This window comes from Rhizoctonia solani, chromosome 5 (genome assembly GCF_016906535.1).
Source record: "Rhizoctonia solani chromosome 5, complete sequence".
Taxonomy (NCBI): Eukaryota; Fungi; Basidiomycota; class Agaricomycetes; order Cantharellales; family Ceratobasidiaceae; genus Rhizoctonia; species Rhizoctonia solani.
This window is the reverse complement of record NC_057374.1, coordinates 212,873-232,346: the sequence shown is the minus strand read 5'-3', so window position 1 is coordinate 232,346 and position 19,474 is coordinate 212,873. Positions and strand designations below refer to the sequence as shown.

The 19,474-nt window shown below is 47.4% G+C and overlaps 6 protein-coding genes across 6 annotated transcripts; 4 read left to right on the top strand and 2 right to left on the bottom strand.

The window, feature by feature from the left end:
- Nucleotides 1-361: 361 nt before the first annotated feature.
- RhiXN_08872 (pectate lyase) lies at nt 362-1,477 on the top strand (the record flags this gene model as incomplete). The annotated part of the gene is made up of 4 exons (XM_043328688.1): nt 362-489; nt 543-1,103; nt 1,155-1,226; nt 1,288-1,477. 4 exons carry the CDS (start codon nt 362-364, stop codon nt 1,475-1,477), a joined length of 951 nt encoding a protein of 316 aa, XP_043180134.1.
- A 1,226-nt stretch (nt 1,478-2,703) lies between these two features.
- On the bottom strand, nt 2,704-4,307 carry RhiXN_08871 (alginate lyase; the record flags this gene model as incomplete). Its single annotated transcript, XM_043328687.1, has 5 exons — nt 2,704-3,316; nt 3,371-3,812; nt 3,874-3,953; nt 4,012-4,054; nt 4,112-4,307. 5 exons carry the CDS (start codon nt 4,305-4,307, stop codon nt 2,704-2,706), a joined length of 1,374 nt encoding a protein of 457 aa, XP_043180133.1.
- Nucleotides 4,308-7,138: 2,831 nt separating this feature from the next.
- Nucleotides 7,139-8,254, bottom strand: RhiXN_08870 (pectate lyase; the record flags this gene model as incomplete). The annotated part of the gene is made up of 4 exons (XM_043328686.1): nt 7,139-7,328; nt 7,390-7,461; nt 7,513-8,073; nt 8,127-8,254. 4 exons carry the CDS (start codon nt 8,252-8,254, stop codon nt 7,139-7,141), a joined length of 951 nt encoding a protein of 316 aa, XP_043180132.1.
- Nucleotides 8,255-9,587: 1,333 nt separating this feature from the next.
- Nucleotides 9,588-10,964, top strand: RhiXN_08869 (metal resistance protein YCF1; the record flags this gene model as incomplete). The annotated part of the gene is made up of 4 exons (XM_043328685.1): nt 9,588-10,070; nt 10,119-10,592; nt 10,648-10,833; nt 10,893-10,964. 4 exons carry the CDS (start codon nt 9,588-9,590, stop codon nt 10,962-10,964), a joined length of 1,215 nt encoding a protein of 404 aa, XP_043180131.1.
- Nucleotides 10,965-11,033: 69 nt separating this feature from the next.
- RhiXN_08868 (uncharacterized protein) lies at nt 11,034-11,387 on the top strand (the record flags this gene model as incomplete). The annotated part of the gene is made up of 1 exon (XM_043328684.1): nt 11,034-11,387. One exon carries the CDS (start codon nt 11,034-11,036, stop codon nt 11,385-11,387), a length of 354 nt encoding a protein of 117 aa, XP_043180130.1.
- Nucleotides 11,388-18,279: 6,892 nt separating this feature from the next.
- On the top strand, nt 18,280-19,467 carry RhiXN_08867 (Retrotransposon-derived protein PEG10; the record flags this gene model as incomplete). The annotated part of the gene is made up of 1 exon (XM_043328683.1): nt 18,280-19,467. One exon carries the CDS (start codon nt 18,280-18,282, stop codon nt 19,465-19,467), a length of 1,188 nt encoding a protein of 395 aa, XP_043180129.1.
- Nucleotides 19,468-19,474: the final 7 nt, after the last annotated feature.

Here is a 19,474-nt window from a genome sequence, read left to right as displayed (position 1 = left end):
ACACCACAGAACCACTCCGCACCGGCTTGGCATCGCAACCGCCGGCTTGATCCATCCATATCACCGATAGAACCGCAACGGCTAAATCAAATCGCGCACGCTACCGTAGCACCGGCCGCTCGTGGTCGACGAGCACTCTGTCCACGTCGCAATCATTTGTCTGAGCGTATCACACGCGACTTCGTTCGTAGATGAGACCGTCGGTAGCTCCGAAAGAACGCTCTGAACGAGAGAATCTGTGCTTGCGCGTATATAACCTCGCCTGGTGCCGGTGTGTTCTCTCCAAACCAGTTCTCGCTCTCTTGTCTTGTCCACAAGCCATCACTTTCTTTCTTACATACACACTCTCTATCCGTTAGCTATGCGTTTCGCCATTGTCTCTGTTTCTGTCCTCGCTGCGCTTGCGCAGCTCGTATCCGCTGTTCCCACACTCGAACGCCGTGCAAGCGCCACCGAGAAGCCTACCATCGGCTATGCTGCCCAGGGCGGGTGAGTGTCCATGACTGTATGCACCTAACGAAGTACTAACTGCTGTGACATAGCACCACCGGTGGTATCGGCGGTTCCACCATCACCGTCACCTCCCTCGCCGCCCTCACCTCTGCCGTTGCCGATGACAAGGCAAAGATCGTCTACGTATCCGGCACCATCACCGGCAACACTGTTGTCAAAGTCGGCTCTAACACCTCCCTCCTCGGCAAGTCCGGCTCGTCGCTCGTCGGCGTCGGACTGCGTGTCAACAGGAAGAACAACGTCATCATCCGCAACCTCAAGATCTCCAAGGTCCTCGCCAGCGCCGGCGACGCTCTCGGCATCCAGGAGGCGTCCAAGGTCTGGGTCGACCACGTGGACCTGTCGTCCGACCGCGACCACGACAAGGACTTCTACGACGGACTGCTTGACGTCACGCACGGCAGCACCTTCGTGTCGATCACGAACTCGAACCTGCACGACCACTACAAGGCGTCGCTGGTGGGACACTCGGACAACAACGAGTCGGAGGACAAGAAGATCACGGTGACGTATGCGCTGAACCGGTTCTCGAACCTGAACTCGCGCATGCCGTCGTTCCGATTCGGTACCGGACATCTGTTCAACAACTAGTGAGTAAAGTAGTATCGGTGGGTACGCGGACGGATCTGACATTGGTACAGCTTCGTGAACTCGAACGACGGCATCAACACTCGCCTTGGTGCTCAGCTGTTGGTCGAGAACAACGTATGGGAGTAAGTGCATGCGCGCATATACCCAGCCAGAGATCGGACACTGACCACGACTGGACTACAGGGGTGTGAAGAAGCCTCTGTACGCGACCGACAACGGGTTCGCGGTCGCGCGCGGCAACGACTTTGGAGGTGCATCGAACAGCGCTCCTACCGGCACATTCAGCAAGGCTCCGTACAGCTACACTCTTCTGGATGCGGGCAAGGTCAAGTCGACGGTGTCGTCGTCTGCTGGTGCGACGCTCGACTTCTGACCTGTTACTGGCTGTGGAGGATACTCGTAGTGTATGCAGGTGTTGATAGATGTTTTTGCGGCTCAATCTATACATATCTAAACCCATATATTAGCACCAAGATTGACGACATCGTAAACGCTCTCTCGCAATCTCACCTGACTGAAAGGTATAGTCCTATAAGTCTGACTCGCAATTTGGCATCGGCAGCGCACTTCTCCTGAAATATCCACCAAGCCCACGAGTGCAGGCTTTCAGCGATCAGAAAGCCGCATTCTATGTGTGGGCTGTTAGCACAATTCGACCACCATTACGTGGGTCTGGATCTCCAGCCTCCTCCCTCTGTGCCATCAAACTGCGACTCTGATTCTGAATGAGAATGCTTAGCAAAATCGAGACATCATGTGGATCTTCTGCCCCTTTGCATTCACCATGAGTTTGAATATTTATTCACATTTGGTGGGATAGCGATAGACCTCGTCGAACCAAGGGTCCTCTTCAGAGGATCAACGCCTAAAAACGTGAGATGTGGAGAATGTTACGTTATGTTTTTTTTTTGGAATTGGCTTACCGATGTACTCTAAGACCGACTTTGGTGTTATATGACTTTCATGAAATAGTATCTACCAGGGAGTCACTATGATTCTTGAAGGGGTAAAGCTTAATAAACTATCAAATGTGCCCAATGGGACGATATGTGCAAGGTCTCTACTGATCGGATGTATATATGTGACTCGGTCGGCGACAACGTCGCCTTAATAACAAGTCGTAACACACACTCGATATTGGTGTTCAGAGTAAAGACAAGGAGAGTGGATCAGAATCCGGGACCTTATAAGGTTCCCGGTTCGATACATGCGTAAACAGAATAAACCAAAGAAGCGCATATAGTTGGTAATCAGCCTAAACGAAGCACAAGAGATAGATGTAACGCTAGGGGCGTAAGACTGTATCGTAAGGGTAACGCATACACTCGAGCTAAACCTACGATGATCGCGTAACCCTTACAATGTGTTTATTTGCGATAGGCAGTTAGCGACCTAGATGGCACCCGAATGCGCCAGGCGTCAAGGAAAAGTGTAGTTTATTAATCTGCAAGAAAATAAGGGGGGGAATCTGATGACAGAATAAGCGGGAATACATCAGTAAAATACATGTGTGCATAACAAATCACTACAATCTAGCGTTAAATAGTCATCAGTATCATGAGAATTCGGCATGAAATAGAGTGTATATGTCTATGAAATCTATAGTGCCAATGCCAGCACAGCAACGGCGAAGGCGGCTACCACTCCAACGACACCATTTACTTCTACTCCTACTTGAACACCGCCGCTATTTAAGGGACCTGAGTTACCGGTCGTGTTTCTCAGTCCGGGCAGCAAACCCGAGTCGTTCAAACCCGGGGCAATCAGAAAATACGCATTGCCTGGATATCGGGAGTCCCTGGACTTCAAAAACGTGGCATACTTGCCATCTGGATCGCCATACACGCTCGCTACAGCAGCAAGAGAAGGGAGCAACTCTTTAGCGTATTCCTCTTCTCCATTTGGGGGTAGGGACATTGCGTAATCCAAAGCCTCTTTGATTCCCGCGCCGGATTTGGTTTTCCGATTCCAAATATCTGGAAGACCAACGTAGGCGCCGATTTTAGCATTGACAATCATGGCGGCAATGTTGTATGAGCGATAATGATATGGACGGGTGCGATCACTCTCGAGAGGCTGGTCCCCGTTGGCGGCTATCTGGTCCTGATATATACCGTTAAAGTATTCGTTGATTGTGGCTTTGGCTCCTTCAAGGTCACCCACGAGAGTCTGAAGTGAGGCGAGCTGGTTGTAGTAAAATGTACCGTGGTTGCTGGGAGTACTAGTCAACAAAAAAATGTCACAGAGTTAGGCCTAAATGACTTACTTGCGAGCAGCCTTCTCCTCCATACCCATTTCGCTAGTTGTAAGCCAGACTATATATTGCTTGACCCATGAGTTCAGACCGTCATCGAGGGTTGTATTCCAGTCGCGTGATTGACCCTCTCTCAAAACTAATACGCCCGAAACCAATTTAGACATGCACTTCAAGTCTAATATGCCCGTATGAGTCCCTTTTTGCTCTCCAGGGCCACGCAACAGTTGGGAGTAGTTGAGATTAGGATTCATGGCGGTATTGGGAGAGATGAACCATGTGTGAATCGCTGAAACAATTTTCTTTGAAAAATGCGGGTCCTTGGTGAAAGACCAAGCGAGCGCGTTGTAAAAGACACTATCTGTCATAGCTTGGAACGCGCCAGTATCATTGACCATACGAACGTCAGGGTTGAACTCGCCATCTCGACGGACGTAAGGACATGTAGTGTATACTAGATGGAGTTTCGTGAAGTTCAGTGTCGATCAGTATAAACTCATAATCAATCTACTTACTTTGCTCGTTGGTTAGCTCAGTATCATTCCCAACGCCCGAACAATCGGGCCAGAAGTATGGACGAAAACTCATGAAATCACTAGGGAATGAAAGATTAGTTGACCTTATGCGCCTAGTCAAGATGGTCACATTCGTACCGCTTGTCGCCAGTAGGTGGAAGCATGGTTTTAGACGTGACAGCTGAATTTAATAGATATTTTAACTTTTGTATCCTTAATATAATGATAATAGACCTACTCCATGGTCCTTGAGAGGCGAGAAGCTTCGCAGTTCGAATGGTGTTTAGCTGTGCCCATTTGGCTTCTGTTACCCACTCAGAGCCCAGGACATCTTTCGGAGCAAAGAAAACATTGGGGTAGCTTGTAATAGACAATACAGGAGCAGCGAAAAGGATCACGGCGGCCAACAGGCCCAAGTGGAAGTGGTTGACCATGGTGGGGTGACCTTGTCGGCTACCGAGCGTCCATTTTATAGCTCCCGAATTAAAGCCAGTATAACAACGATAGAGTGACCCATCAGTGACAAAGGCAGGAGGAAACCCCCTAATGACGTTTGGCTATTTTTTCTTGAGACCTGTTGGCATGCAGAGAGCGGTGGTGATGATAATAACTCAATTCAATCGTTCACGATCCTTGGCATTCAGCACAGCCACAGGTGACTAAATATGGCATCGGGTGCCTCGTGCTCTCAGGTTCCATATATTTCTCCATCAATAGCCATTCAGTTGGTCCTATAACACATCTATTCGGTACGCGTATGCATGCCATGGAATGTACACGAAGGCCGGAAGGCGTTGTCTACCATGAGGCGACAATGTCAGTGTAGCCAAGGAGTAGACAATCGATTCACCTTTGTCACTCTGTCGTACTATAACCCCATTCATGAAATTTACCGCTTCAGTAACGGGTGGGCTTAAACCTCAAGTTACCGTTGGTTACGGACGTTTGCGCCATCGAACTTTCAAACACCTCAGCGGTACGTAGTTTGGGCGGAGTATTAGTACAGCCGATCCCAGTGAATAAGCCTCGTGTTACCACTTTCCACTCTGATCGAGATTATTTCGGATGAAGTATTTTCAGGACCGTTAACAACAAAGCCGAATTGGTTTCTGTATACCTGTGTCAATTCTACCCGAGGTAGTACTCTATGAATATGATGACAGAAGAGCACCCAAGGCACGCTACGGGGACGACTTGAATTCTCGGCCACCCTAGATAATGATGAGGTGGAACCGAACAACCCTTACAATATCATTTCACATCGTTTAGCCGAGCATAAAATAGAGGTCAGCGCAATCGCCCGTATCTGAGCTCTGCAACAAGTACACTGATCGAGGGTTTGATCTTGTCGATGCCCCGTGGCTATCGCATATCACATGGCCGCTTCTGACCAATAACACGTGTGTTGGATCCATAGGGGTAATATTTGATGTTGTAGAATTATATAGCTCAAGTTGATGCATACCTCAGACTAGCACTTGGGCTTCTGGGCTCTGGTCATCGTACCGCATGTAATCGTAAATGGCCTAAATACGTAATATAAGATTCTGTGAATGTTCGTCATACCAACTAAGCTTGGCGGATTTTTTAGCAAGTAAAATGTCTCCAAGGCACCTAGACATGAACAAAACTCGCGAGTCGCGGGGCCAATCCTGTCGAAAATCACAGAAAGGTACCATAGTGATAGAAGTGAAATGAAGTTATTTAGGCTGAAATGAGTATAAAATAATAAAAAGATCATAGAGGCCATAAAATGATATTAAGAGAACAAGAAATCTTATGGGATAGTAGATAGGACTCGGTAAAATGAATGCGCAATAATAGGCTGGTTGCCTACAGCTGGCTCTCACGTGAGCGTGGTCCATTTGATATTGGTGACCAGTGCCTAAACGCAGGCTTGTGGATCTCTGCCAAGTTTGGCACACAAATCATATTAGGTAGGCTCATCTCAACTTCTGGTAGAGATATGGTGCTAGTAATCATGGACTATATGCGTCAAAATATTGATGATCTGAGATATTCAGCTATTGCCCATGATATGGCAGGCTATACAATCATTACCGACTTATATCTATGAAAATAATGATTTGCTCAATTGATTGTGATAACAAAGAAAGGGTAAATTTACATATTGATTCTGTTGCTATTTCCAGGCTAAACATACGTCAAATGTGGTCATTACGGTAATCTGATAGCGAGTTCGTGATAAGAAGGGTAAGTATCTTTGGAGATCCGCAAAGAACCTATAGACATCGGACCTAGATCTTGCATCAATCAATCTTTATTAGGGTACACCCCAGTTAGTGCGTAGCTGTTTCAGCTACGTCATTTTCATGGCACCAAAGTGGAGAAGTTGATTCTCCAAGTCAACGCCAAAAGAGCCGAGGGCTGAAGATGGCTTCGATGTCATTAAGTTGTCACGAAACCTTTGGCAAGAGTTTGAATACACAGGTTTTAGGGCATCTTCTTGAGTAAATGTTTGATTACATTAAGTTGGGTTTGGGATACTTTATAAGAGAGCCTTCATAATTTGTGGATTCAAAGTACCCCCGATCCCAATTATTCTCCTCGGCCATTCGTTCATTTTCATCATGAGATCCTTCAACCTTATCTTTCTCATAGTCTCCATCTCACTTTCTGTTACCCTTGCTACCCCCATTCCAACCACCTTAGAGAAACGCTGCAAGAACCTAAACGAAGTGAGAATTTTGAGGGGCTACGCTTGCTACCGTCACGCAGAAGTATGACTAATTGGTTTCGATAGGTTTGCGGTTGGGATGCAGACTGCTGCACCGTCAAGTGTGACATGGCTCGAGGGGTTTGCAGGGTTTAGAGAGGGAGTTAGTGGTGGTGAGTCTGAGTTGCGGCCAGTTAAAAAGAAACCTAAATAAAGCTGTCTTTGTAGGACCACAAAGACTTTGTACCTCTTGCGCCGGAAAGATGTAAATCGTAGTGGCAAGATAACGCAGGCATAATACATAAATTCAGGCCTGAGAGTAATTATTTTAACCCCAGCAGTGAGAAGACATGATTTCGAAAAGTGTGAAGTTAAGCTCTGAGAAGCTAAAGCTACTGAGAGCCCAACGTAGGCGGCAAGTCAGACTTGTTGGATGACATTTGTGAGCCATAGAGAATATGGGAGAGCGTTTACGATGTCGTCAATCTTGGTGCTAATATATATGGGTTTAGAGACGTATAGATTAAGTGGCAAAACATCTATCAACATCTGCATACACTACAAGTGTCCTCCACGGCCAGGAACAGATCAGAAGTCGAGCGTCGCACCAGCAGACGACGACACCGTCGACTTGACCTTGCCCGCATCCAGAAGAGTGTAGCTGTACGGAGCCTTGCTGAATGTGCCGGTAGGAGCGCTGTTCGATGCACCCCCAAAGTCGTTTCCGCGCGCGACCGCGAACCCGTTGTCGGTCGCGTACAGAGGCTTCTTCACACCCCTGTAGTCCAGTCGTGGTCAGTGTCCGATCTCTGGCTGGGTATATGCGCGCATGCACTTACTCCCATACGTTGTTCTCGACCAGCAGCTGAGCACCAAGGCGAGTGTTGATGCCGTCGTTCGAGTTCACGAAGCTGTACCAATGTCAGATCCGTCCGCGTACCCACCGATACTACTTTACTCACTAGTTGTTGAACAGATGTCCGGTACCGAATCGGAACGACGGCATGCGCGAGTTCAGGTTCGAGAACCGGTTCAGCGCATACGTCACCGTGATCTTCTTGTCCTCCGACTCGTTGTTGTCCGAGTGTCCCACCAGCGACGCCTTGTAGTGGTCGTGCAGGTTCGAGTTCGTGATCGACACGAAGGTGCTGCCGTGCGTGACGTCAAGCAGTCCGTCGTAGAAGTCCTTGTCGTGGTCGCGGTCGGACGACAGGTCCACGTGGTCGACCCAGACCTTGGACGCCTCCTGGATGCCGAGAGCGTCGCCGGCGCTGGCGAGGACCTTGGAGATCTTGAGGTTGCGGATGATGACGTTGTTCTTCTTGTTGACGCGCAGTCCGACACCGACGAGCGACGAGCCGGACTTGCCGAGGAGGGAGGTGTTGGAGCCGACCTTGACGACGGTGTTGCCGGTGATGGTGCCGGACACGATGACGATCTTTGCGCTGTCGGAAGCGACGGCGGAGGTGAGGGCGGCGAGGGAGGTGACGGTGATGGTGGAGCCGCCAATGCCACCGGTGGTGCTATGTCACAGAGGTTAGTACTTCGTTGGGTGCATAGAGTCATGGACGCTCACCTGCCCTGGGCAGCATATCCGATGGTAGGCTTCTCGGTGGCGCTTGCACGGCGCTCGAGTGTGGGGACGGCAGATACGAGCTGCGAAAGCGCAGCGAGGACAGAAACAGAGACAATGGCGAAACGCATAGCTAACGGATAGAGAGTGTGTATGTAAGAAAGAAAGTGATGGCTTGTGGACAAGACAAGAGAGCGAGAACTGGTTTGGAGAGAACACACCGGCACCAGGCGAGGTTATATACGCGCAAGCACGGATTCTCTCGTTCAGAGCGTTCTTTCGGAGCTACCGATGGTCTCATCTACGAACGAAGTTGCGTTTGATACGCTCTGACAAATGATTGCGACGTGGACAGAGTGCTCGTCGACCACGAGCGGCCGGTGCTACGGTAGCGTGCGCGATTTGATTTAGCCGTTGCGGTTCTATCGGTGATATGGATGGATCAAGCCGGCGGTTGCGATGCCAAGCCGGTGCGGAGTGGTTCTGTGGTGTAGGTTGCTTATTAGTATTCCCGCGGGTCGTTCTGAGGTCGACCGGCGAGCGCAGCGATAGGGCAGAGATGAGATGCGTCATTAAGGTGAGCCCTGAGACAGTGGGTTCTGGATCTGATGATGTTGGAGGTCATATATCTGAGCAGGGATGCGTTTCAGGCGAAGCTGTGGGACGGGCTGTTGGCAGATATTCTATCTCCATATAACAGCTTATGCTTACAGAGGACTGAAGGCTTGGTGGATATGCAGGGGAAAGTCGCACCGAGGGGCGTGCCGGCAATTTCAAATCGGTCGACAAGGCAGCGATTTAATGGAGCCGTTGGGCGAAGACCAGATCGTAATGAGAAACGGGGGGTGTTCAACGGCATGGCTATGTCTTGGTCGGAGACGATGGATGCCACGCAACGGACCAGAGTGGCTGAGGATGAGTACTAGCGCAATCGACTTTGGACCGTCAGAGCAAGCAAATCAGGGCCTCATGGTTAAGCTCATCAATAGGAGCAACAGGAATCGGCCGTGGTATGGCAAGTGAGCTGAAAACGACGGAAGGCAGCGGAAGGATGTGATAGAGGCAGACCGAGCGACGCCCATCGAACACACTAGCACGGCAGTCGGACAATTAGCAGTGGTCGAAGACAATGAGTATGATATGGTATGCACAAGGGGGGGCGCAAGATTACAGGCGGGTGGTAATGTGCCAGTTACCTCAGGTTACAGGACGATTACCAATAGGCTACCCTTGGATCACGAATGGCTCCGTGATGTGTAGTAATCATACAGTGTAAAGCGACATTACAGGAAGATTACATGCATGGCACGTGACCGTTCTACCAGGAGCTCGCGCTCCTATTCATTTCCCCTATTTGTGCATTGCATTCCTAACTACATCAACAAATCAACGCTCTTTGTTTCTCGCTGTATAATACAACGCTATAACTACTATTATTTACTACATATCGATCGGTCATCATTAATGCCAAGTGCCGGAACCACGAATCCGTCGCCTCATGCAGCAGCACGGCGGGCCACGGCTGACGATATTCAAGAGTTACGAACCAAGTATACACTTCTTGAGAGCTCAGTTCAAGATCTCGAAGAAGCCTACGCAGCAAATAGGCAACTTTGCTCTAAGGTTGTACACTTAGAAGCTCAGCTAAGCACGCTTGGAGATACAGTACAAAGCTTACTAGAATTCAAATCCCAAGCGACAAAGCTGCTACAAGTCCTAGTGTCCAATCATGGTGTTGATAAACTAAAAGCCCAAGTTTTGTCTCTGGCGTTACAGTCTAACAACCCAAACACGTTTCTGAAGTCTGTTGTGGATGGAGAAAATCCATCAGATGAAACCAACGGGGACGGAGGAAATACGCTATTACCGTTGGGGAGTACGCATGCAGATACCAAGATGAATTCAGAACAACTTCAGCTTCAACTTCAAGATTGCCAACCAATGAAAGTGAGTAAAACAGATTATAGTTCCAGTTTAGCGCTCACCTATCCTTAGACTGTTTGCACAAAGGTGTTATTGCACCTGTTTGGGGCAATTAAGGAACTGAAGCCAGAGCTTATACTGTATCCTCATGGACTCACTTGGAATGAACCTGGTTGGCCTGGAGAAGGCGTTGGAGATGAATGCCGCCCGTTCCTTTGGTTTGATTTTACCAAACCACCCAATGACCCTATCAACGTCAAAGGCTTCAAGGAATACTGTAAGTTTGTTCGTAATTGGGGCGCAGAGCAAGTTCCAGCGGCAACCAATATTATTGCAAAGGCAACCAATGCAACCATCCAGGAGCAATGCCAAATGAAGTATAAATACAAGGCCAAGAAATACAAACAATACCTGAAAGAGCGCAGCCAAGGTGATGTCCCACCCACAGACAATCAACCTGAAGAGAGCGGGAATACTGGTGAAATGGCGCAGGTGCCGGCCCGGAGGAAGAGGAAGACTGCTTACTATTGGTCCAGAGCCAAAGCGGTGAGATCTTCCTCCTAAATGAAGGATGTATGCATAATACTCACTAAACTGATAGAAGCTGAAAGCACAAGCTTGGAAGCTCAGCAAGATGGTTATACCATACTCCACTATGGAGTTACAAACCTTCTTAACGCCCAGTGCTCAATTGGACAATGAGAGCAAGTACAAAATTCTACAAGACGGAACCAAGCGCAAGACTGGTCAATATATCACTCATGGATGGTCATTCATGAGCAAACAAGTGAGTATTTATTATGCTGAAAGTTAGTTCTACTCACCAATCACAATACAAATTTCCAGTTCAAAAATCTGAAGGAACTTGTTGATGCAGTGGCTGACCCAGAGCCTCCTGTTCATGGATTTCAACCTTGAGCGCCTGGATCTCCCTGGGAAGGAATCCCGCCAGCAAACACATGCAATCAATACCTTCTTTGGGACTGGATGATTGAGCCTCAGATTCTTGCAGATCATCCCAAGTGGCATTGGAGGAGGTTGGTGATTTCTGACAACAAGCCAATTCAGACCCAAGCTTCAACTCAAGCTAACAAGCAAAAGCAATGGCCTACAACTCACACAAGTAGCCCTGCTCAATCTCTGGATATCAAGAAAGCTTGCCTGGATCTAACTGCCGCCCAGGAGAGACTTAAAAAGGCGCTTGCTGGAGAAACTCTTGAAGAACTGGGACTTGCACTCCAAGATGAATTGGAGGGCAGTCTTGATCCACCACAAGGCAAACTTGAGAACCCAAGAGAAGAGAATGAAGAGGATGAGAGTGAAGACAATCTCTACAAGTGAGTAAGGATGGTGCCTAAAGGATTGTTCTGGTATTCATTTGTTAGTTACTCAATTATACTGTTGAATAAAAATGTCATTTTATTGAAGACCTAGCAATGTCAACACAAGCTCCTGGGCTGTAAGAATTGGCTCCATAATTTAACCTGCCAAATTCAGAATTCTAAGAAATTCAAGCTCATAAGTTAAGACTTATATGTACCAATATTAAACATCATTATCTCTGTCAAATCCCTCTCCTAGTTTGTCTTCAGTACTATCAAGACCTGACTACATCAATGGCATAGTAGTAATCAGTCCAAGGTAAAAAGGAATCACTATGTATAACTCAAACACTTGCCTTGTCATATGAGATAGATATCCATATGTCAGTATTATGTGGGCATTGAAGGTGTACTGGGCAAAGTGCCAAGGTGCTTGGATTCAAGAGGAATCAACTACCTCCAGATCACCAAATTGATTAGCATATGAAACATAAATTCCTAGCTCAACAGCACTAGATATGTTTATATTAGTGATGATACCTAGCATTAATTAAAGGACAGATAAATACTTACTATAAGTCCCATGGGAACCTTGGTATCCTATTGTTGGCAACAAATTTCCAGACAACAGTACACAAGACTGGAGTTTCTCCATCAATCTTGAGTTGAAAATGATAGACAAGTTGACAAGGTACAAGATTATTGTTGAATATAATAAATGCATATTGGTCTTGTTGGTTCTGCCTAGCAGTTGCACAACCAAAACAAGCACCCAATTTTGTGATGTAAGGAAGCAATCAAGCAACTCTATCAGAGAAAAATGCACAGCCAGTTGAGCCACTGTCCAAATTGTGTTGTAACTCCAAGTGAGGCCAGACAGTATGGGCAAAGGCAAGGAGAAGCCCATAAGTTTCAGCATGTTCAAGCTTTTGGAGGTGGGTGTATGTTGAAGGGAGTTGGGGTGTACATATATTAGAGCCAAGCCCAAGATTTGCTGAAACAGTTGCATTTGTACCAAACTCAGAGCAAATGGAGTGGAGAACATCACGTTCTTCCTGTGATGCAGTGTCTGGTAAGAAGTGCAACTGTAGATTACACACATATAGGGTTAATACAACATGCAGGTGTCAGCTTCAACTCACTAGTTTGTACAAGCAATGCATTCTAACCCAAAACTGCATCAAAGTAAACTCCATTTTACCTTTGTGATAATTGAGATTGACCTTTTGAAGTAGACTGTTAAATCTCTCAAATGCATAGACCCACCAAGCATACGCAGGTCCAAAGCATTGAAATGGATCCTTGTAATGCATTGCCCAATGGTGGTTTGGCATTAGAGGAACATGTATGGCTAAGAGTGCCAGGCAGTATGATTGAAGTAAGTACTGCCCTCAAGAGACATTGTCCATAGTCACCGGCCATGAGCTGAGAAGATTAGATGCTGCGCAGAGAAGTAATACAGCATTGTAGAAAGATTTTTGACAACAAGTAAAAGTTGGCTTCTTCTTTGCATTGGTAGGAACACGTGGGGCACTAAGGGGGATTTGGTTGGTGTTGTCTCTCCATACAGACCAGAGTCCCACAGGTAATACAGTAATTAGTTGGCGCAATTCATTGGCTTTCTTTGTTGAACCAGTTGTAATCTGATAGGATCAACAAATTAAATCTTAGTGAACTGGCCAAAATCTGTATACCTGTTGTAGACACACTCGATACCAGGGGATTTATTCCCATTTTCTTGGATTTAAACAAAGGCAAACGGACAACATTTTTGATCACGTGACTTCGGCGCTTGTATCATACGCTAAGCGCCAAGCCACGTCCCCTCCCGCGCTTACCTCAGCACACATAGCCACCTCCACCTGATGACATCACTATGACACGTCAGTGACACGTATGCATGAGTAAGGCCAACTGCGGAGCGGGGTTCTTATTGGATTACATATTGGATATGATGTATTTGTAATTAGTCACTCTGTAGAATATATAAGGAGGCCAACCGACCATGGTAACACCCAGGTCGATTACCTCTTGTTGCATCCCACCACTGTACAAGGGCCTTAAGCCCAGTAACCTACTTAGTCACTCAGTACACACCGCCTTAAGCGGCCTCCTTGTTGTAGTTACATAGCTGGTCATTGCCCTTACGGCCTTGGTCACCGTAGTATAGCTGGTTGTTGTTGTAGGATAGCTTGCCGCCGCCTTACGCGGTTTCCCACTTAGATACATCTGGCCGCAAGCACCCCCTTCCTTGACGTCCTTACAGACGTCTAGGACAATACCTAAGTAAGCTCACATTCTTTGGGACACGTGTTACCCTACTGGGCCATTGTATTCCATCCAAGAACAGCTCAAATTGACGCCAATTCTCAGCTGTTAAAAGATAACCCCCAATTACAACCTGTAGCCACATGTGGCAAACAATCCCTATAACAAGGATGAACCATAAGTCAATCTGTAGGATGAGATCACATACCAAGATATAAGTTATGCATTAAATCTAGTGGAGCTGATGAGTAAGTTAGCCAGCCAGGTAGTAGATTCATTGCCAACCACCAAATGCCATGCTTTTTTGAATACTCATTCCGCTCCTTTTCATTTGCCCCACGTATATCATATGCTAACTGGATAGCATCCCAATTGCTTTGCATTGTGAAATCTAAGATGTATGTTGTTATTCTTGGTTTGAATCCATAAATTAGTTAGGTTGTTATGCTCACTTTCAATATCATACCCTTGTTTAGTGTTGATGTCCTTTTGTTGCCTAACATGTCATGACCCATGCCTTTGCTGGCATGTCTCCTGACCAAGCCACCTACTAATAGGATATTCCACAGTCTTTAGAAGGCCGCATATACTCACATATATGCAGTCAGAACTGTCATTACTCTAAGGGCTCATGACTTAGAGACTGACAGTCCACCAGGGTCACATGACCTCCCCCCCCTCCAGTCCTTTATCAAATACTATACTAAACTACTACGGATTTGAGGTGGGGGGGGGATGACATAATCTCTTCTATAATAATATATTATTCAGACCTTGCCTGCGGGCATTAACATTGGCCTGCGGCTAGGGGGGCGGGGGGAGTGCAACGTCCCCCAGCAATATATTATTCATATATCACTGTGCATCACATATACTATATATATCTTTGACAGTGGATATATATGGTAATAACCTTTCCAGATATGGGTTATGACATAACACATATACAGAAGTTGTCTTCAGATTGATGCCCAGGTATTCCTGTTATCTTTTGTTGTGCAGGAGAATTGTTGTTGGCCATAAGGATCTTGAGGGCCACATTTTGGACGGAGTTTTGCACTTGGCCAGGCAATGTCTCCTCATATATGTGCATTGGTACACCTAAGAGCAAGTTGGGTATGTACACTTGCGCCCAAAAAGATTGAGCCACGTGAGCTCAAATCAATGACGCTCACGCGTCACCTGCACAATTGAGAATTTGTTTACAATGTAATAGTAAATTTTGTAGATACAGTAGTATAGAACATATATACAAAATTTTAGATCAAAACTAAGTCTCCTTGTGGAGATACGTGTGAGCAAAATTTTTGGGCTGGCTCATTCTTTTTGATCACTTTATATAAGCTACTTGGTCCTCCCTCATCAACTGCCATTTACCACCCCTTTTTACGCTTGAACACCTGCCAAGAGTGCGCAAATGGCTTGATACACTAGTCCCAAGACTAAGGCTCAGATAATTGCGCTGAAAAAGCTCAAATACTCAGATTGGGCTATTGTTCAGCTTTTGCAACCTGAGACCAAGGTCTCTCATGCTACTGTTGGTTGTATCTGGGCCAAGTATGGACTTACTGACTGCCCACTTGATTGACACAATCCCATTCCTGGGCGCCCACAAAAGTTAACCCCCAGCAACGTCAGATTTGCTGCTTTGGCCCTAGCTTGGAGTAGAGTACCAACAGCAGCAAATATTAGACAGCAGTACTTCCCTGCCGTTGGGTCCTCTACCCTCCGCCGCTACCTCCAAGAGCTGGGTTTACGGCTGTACAAACGCTGCCAAGTACCCCTGCTCACTTATTGGCATAGAAAAGCCCGTTGCGCGTGGGCCCACAGTCAATTATTCTGGCCACAATCATGCTGGGACAACATTGTCTTCTTGGACAAAGTCCAAATTGAGTTATTTGGGGCCAACAGCGGCCAATATTACTGGAGGCAACCTGGTGAGTCCCTGTATAATCCCCAATACACCAAAAAGACAATATCTCATGGTGGCAGGGGTATCTTCATTTGGGGGTGCATTACCCAAGAGGGAGTTGGGCAATTGTACCTTATACAACGCAAGCTGAACGCCCCAGGATACATTGAAATCCTTGGGGACGCCTTCTTTGGAACCCTTGCCAACTATAAAATCACCCCGTTTGACATTACATTCCAGCACAGCCAAGATCCAAAGCATACAGCCAGGCTGACACAACATTGGCTTGCCAGTTGGGGTGTAAGCGTCCTCCCATGGCCGTCAAAAAGCCTGGATTTGAACATAATCAAGAACGTCTGGTGGCATCTGAAGGAGCGCGTGCGTACTCACCAACCTCCTGCTTCAAATAAGGAAGAATTATGGAAAATAGTGAGGGACAAATGGAAACAAATTTCCCCAAAATATATTGGCAATTTGTATGATTCATTACTGCGTCAAGTACAAGCTGTGTATTTAGCTAAAGGTGGAAACACCAAATACTAAAATTTGTATCCAAATTATTCAGTTTTGCATGTCATTTTGGGTGCATGCATGCAGTTGCAGGTGCAATTTGAAAATGCTCAAAAAGAATGAGCCAGCCCAAAAATTTTGCTCACGCGCATCTCCACAAGGAGACTTAGTTTTGATCTAAAATTTTGTATATATGTTCTATACTACTGTATCTACAAAACTTACTGTTACATTGTAAACAAATTCTCAATTGTGCGGGTGATGCATGAGCGTCATTGATTTGAGCTCACGTGGCTCAATCTTTTTGGGCGCAAGTGTATCTGTGGGTTGTATAATTAAATTACCTACCTTTGTAAAGTTGCTGAAGTGATATGATAATGGGTTGGATGACATGATTAAGCTCCTCAAGTGAGGGTTCTCTGGGCCCGGGGACTGCACATGCAAGGATGACATTCCAAGGATGATATCTCACGGCTTGATGTAAGTTTAAGATTGCAATATATATTCCGCCAACAGAGTACTTCTCTGAGACCCAAAACCAGTCCAAGTTCATGCTAGCAAAGAGTCCAAAGCCAAGTGGGATGGGATTTGGAGCAGGTATATCTTCCACAATCCCATCTCTACGGACACGTTGCAATAGCCCAAATTGGTGAGGACCCCAGGCTGTACCATCGCAAACATCATGTAAAACTGACCCATCTCCATGGTTTTCATGAGCCTGAGCACCAGCTTGGAGTGATGCAACAAAGTTGGGCCTCATAAACATGCGCCGTAGTGATCCAACAATATCCGTGTAAGCTGCAACTTGTTTAGGATGACGTTCTGATCTTGTGGGATTGCTATACTCCCAGAATACGCCAGTACATCCAGCCTCTTGACAGTTTGGCAAACAAGTATTCTTAATTGTATCCAATGTATACACACAGTAACACTTAGAACACATTGGTTGTTTATGTATAAAAGCTTGTGCATCAAGACCCAAGCGTTGATAGACCTTATTGAGTGTTGTTACAGGCTTAGGATGGTCCGGAATACAGTTCAAGGTCTTGTATCCAAGTAAAGTGATATTCAGAGTTCGCTCCACAGAATGTTGCTTGACATGGTCAATCAGGTTAGAGGCAACGGCAGCTAGGTAGGCCAAGTGTTACAACCTCCTTGATTATACCATTGGAATCGCCTAATTTTTCTATTATTTTTAGTATTTTTTACGGACTCTATATCTTTTGTTTTTCAATCACGTGATCTCGGCGCTTATTATGCCGAGATGCCGCGCCGAGATGCCGTGCCAAGGGCGCTTAGGAGAAATCCACGCTTCTGCGCAGCCCACAGCACGCTTCTCTTTTCACATGTAGGCTTCTATTCACACACGCACAGACCACATGTAGTTAGCAGTTTTGTCTATATACAGCAGGAAAATCGCTTGGAGACCCCAAGTCGATTTTACCTTGTCTCATACTCATTGAGGAGGACCCCCAGCCAGCTAAGTAGCCGGCCCCCATTAGTCATCAAGAAGTTAACCCCATTGTTTAACTCATCACACCTCCAGGCCTCAGGCCCCTTCGCAGTAGTATAGCTAGTAGAAGTCCGCCTTACAGCGGCAGTAGTTAGCCTTAGATAGTTAGATTACATAAGCCAGTGTAGTAGTACGGCCACAAGCACCCGCCTCCACCAGCGCGTACCCACCTTACAGTGGTGTACGACATTGTAAAATTGACTTTCTGTAGGCTTGTTCGACAAGGAGAAGGCTCCCTGTACTAGCACAAGGGAAATCACGTGATTGGGGCCACCTTGCGGGATATAATAATCAAAAATCCCCCACCCCCACGTAGTACCAAATTGCTACAAGGCAGACGAGTCCTAATCCCCCGCATACCACGTGTTTTGCCGGAACACCGTAGTTAGCGACCTTAGTCAGCTGAAACACCCGCTTGTAGAAAACCCGCTCATATCACGATCGCCAGATCTGTTGATTTGCTGTAGGGACTATCCAACGCTAGGTGCTTGACGCAAAGGTTTAGCGCCTATACACTACATAAAAACCGCCCATAAGTCCTGATATAGGCACCTATTCCCCCACGCCGTTTCCATCATTCCATCCACACGCTCTGGCGTCCCACACCCCTACTCTCGTCCCTCCAGCCGCTCCTCTCGCCGTTCCATTCCAGCCCATTCCCAACCACCCTCTCGCAGCACATCTCCCGCTTTGCGAGACCTGCCCAGAATGGAACCGGAGCCGACCCTTGCCGCTCTCCTCGAGGCTATCCATACCCTCACCAACCAAGTCGGGTCCTTACAGGCCCAAGTCACATCCCAAGGCCAACAGCTTGCGGAGCTCAAAGCCTTATGCAAGGAAACCAATGACCTCGTTGGCGATAAGGACCAAGGAGGAGCCCAAGCCAAGCCTGGCCCATCGACTGGGCCTGTCACCCCCCCCACTCACACAGGGGGAGAAGCTCCCACTCCAGGAACGATTAGGCCTGGGCTCAAGGCACCCTTCCGCCCATCAAAAGGCACCGGGTTTGACTCAGAGGAAGAAGAAGAACCCCGGCGGGCTCCCAAAAAAGAGCCTCGCGACACAACTAGGAGTCTCAGCTCCCTCACACCATTTGACACAGGGTCTTCCGTAAAAAGGCCAAAAATGGAGCTTCCAGACCCTTATAAAGGCGATACAAGGGGACGTAAGGCCACTCAATGGCTTGATAGAATGCTACTCTGGGTTGCCCTCCACAGGGACCAGTTTGACAAAGAGGAGCAGATGGTCGTCTGGATATTATACCACATGACCAACAAGGCCGCCGACTGGGCACTCCCTGTAATAGGGACAATCATCAAGGGAGAAGGTAACCCGCCTACCACCATCCCAGCCTTAACGGCAAAATTCAAGGAGGCCTTTGATGACCCAGATGCCAAGCGGGCCGCGGCCAGAAAAATAGCCGCCCTCTCCCAAACCACAACCACCTCCGAGTACGTCACGGAGTTCCGCAACTTGATGGCGGAATTAGACTGGAACGAGGAGGCCTACATTGCGCAGTTCACGCGAGGCCTCCATTGGAAGGTCAAGGAACTACTGTCGACCAAGGATAGCGTTCCTGACGAGCTCGAGGCAATTTTCGCGGCCTCCATTAAAATTGATAACATTCGCCGCGAGAATGAGGAGAACCGCCCTAAGAAGGCACCCGCTAAGTCCCCGGTCACCGCGACCACTTCCACCTCTACCACCACCACTAGGGTCCGCCTATCCGAGGACCCCAACTACGTAACCCCGGAGGAAAGGGATCGTCGCCGTGCGTCCGGCCTATGCGTCAAATGTGGACAGAAGGGGCACGGAATCAAACAATGCCCGAACGGTTGGAAAGCCACAATTAAGGAGGTAGCCAAGGTGGCTGAGGACGAGTCGGGAAAAGATTGAAGTCGAG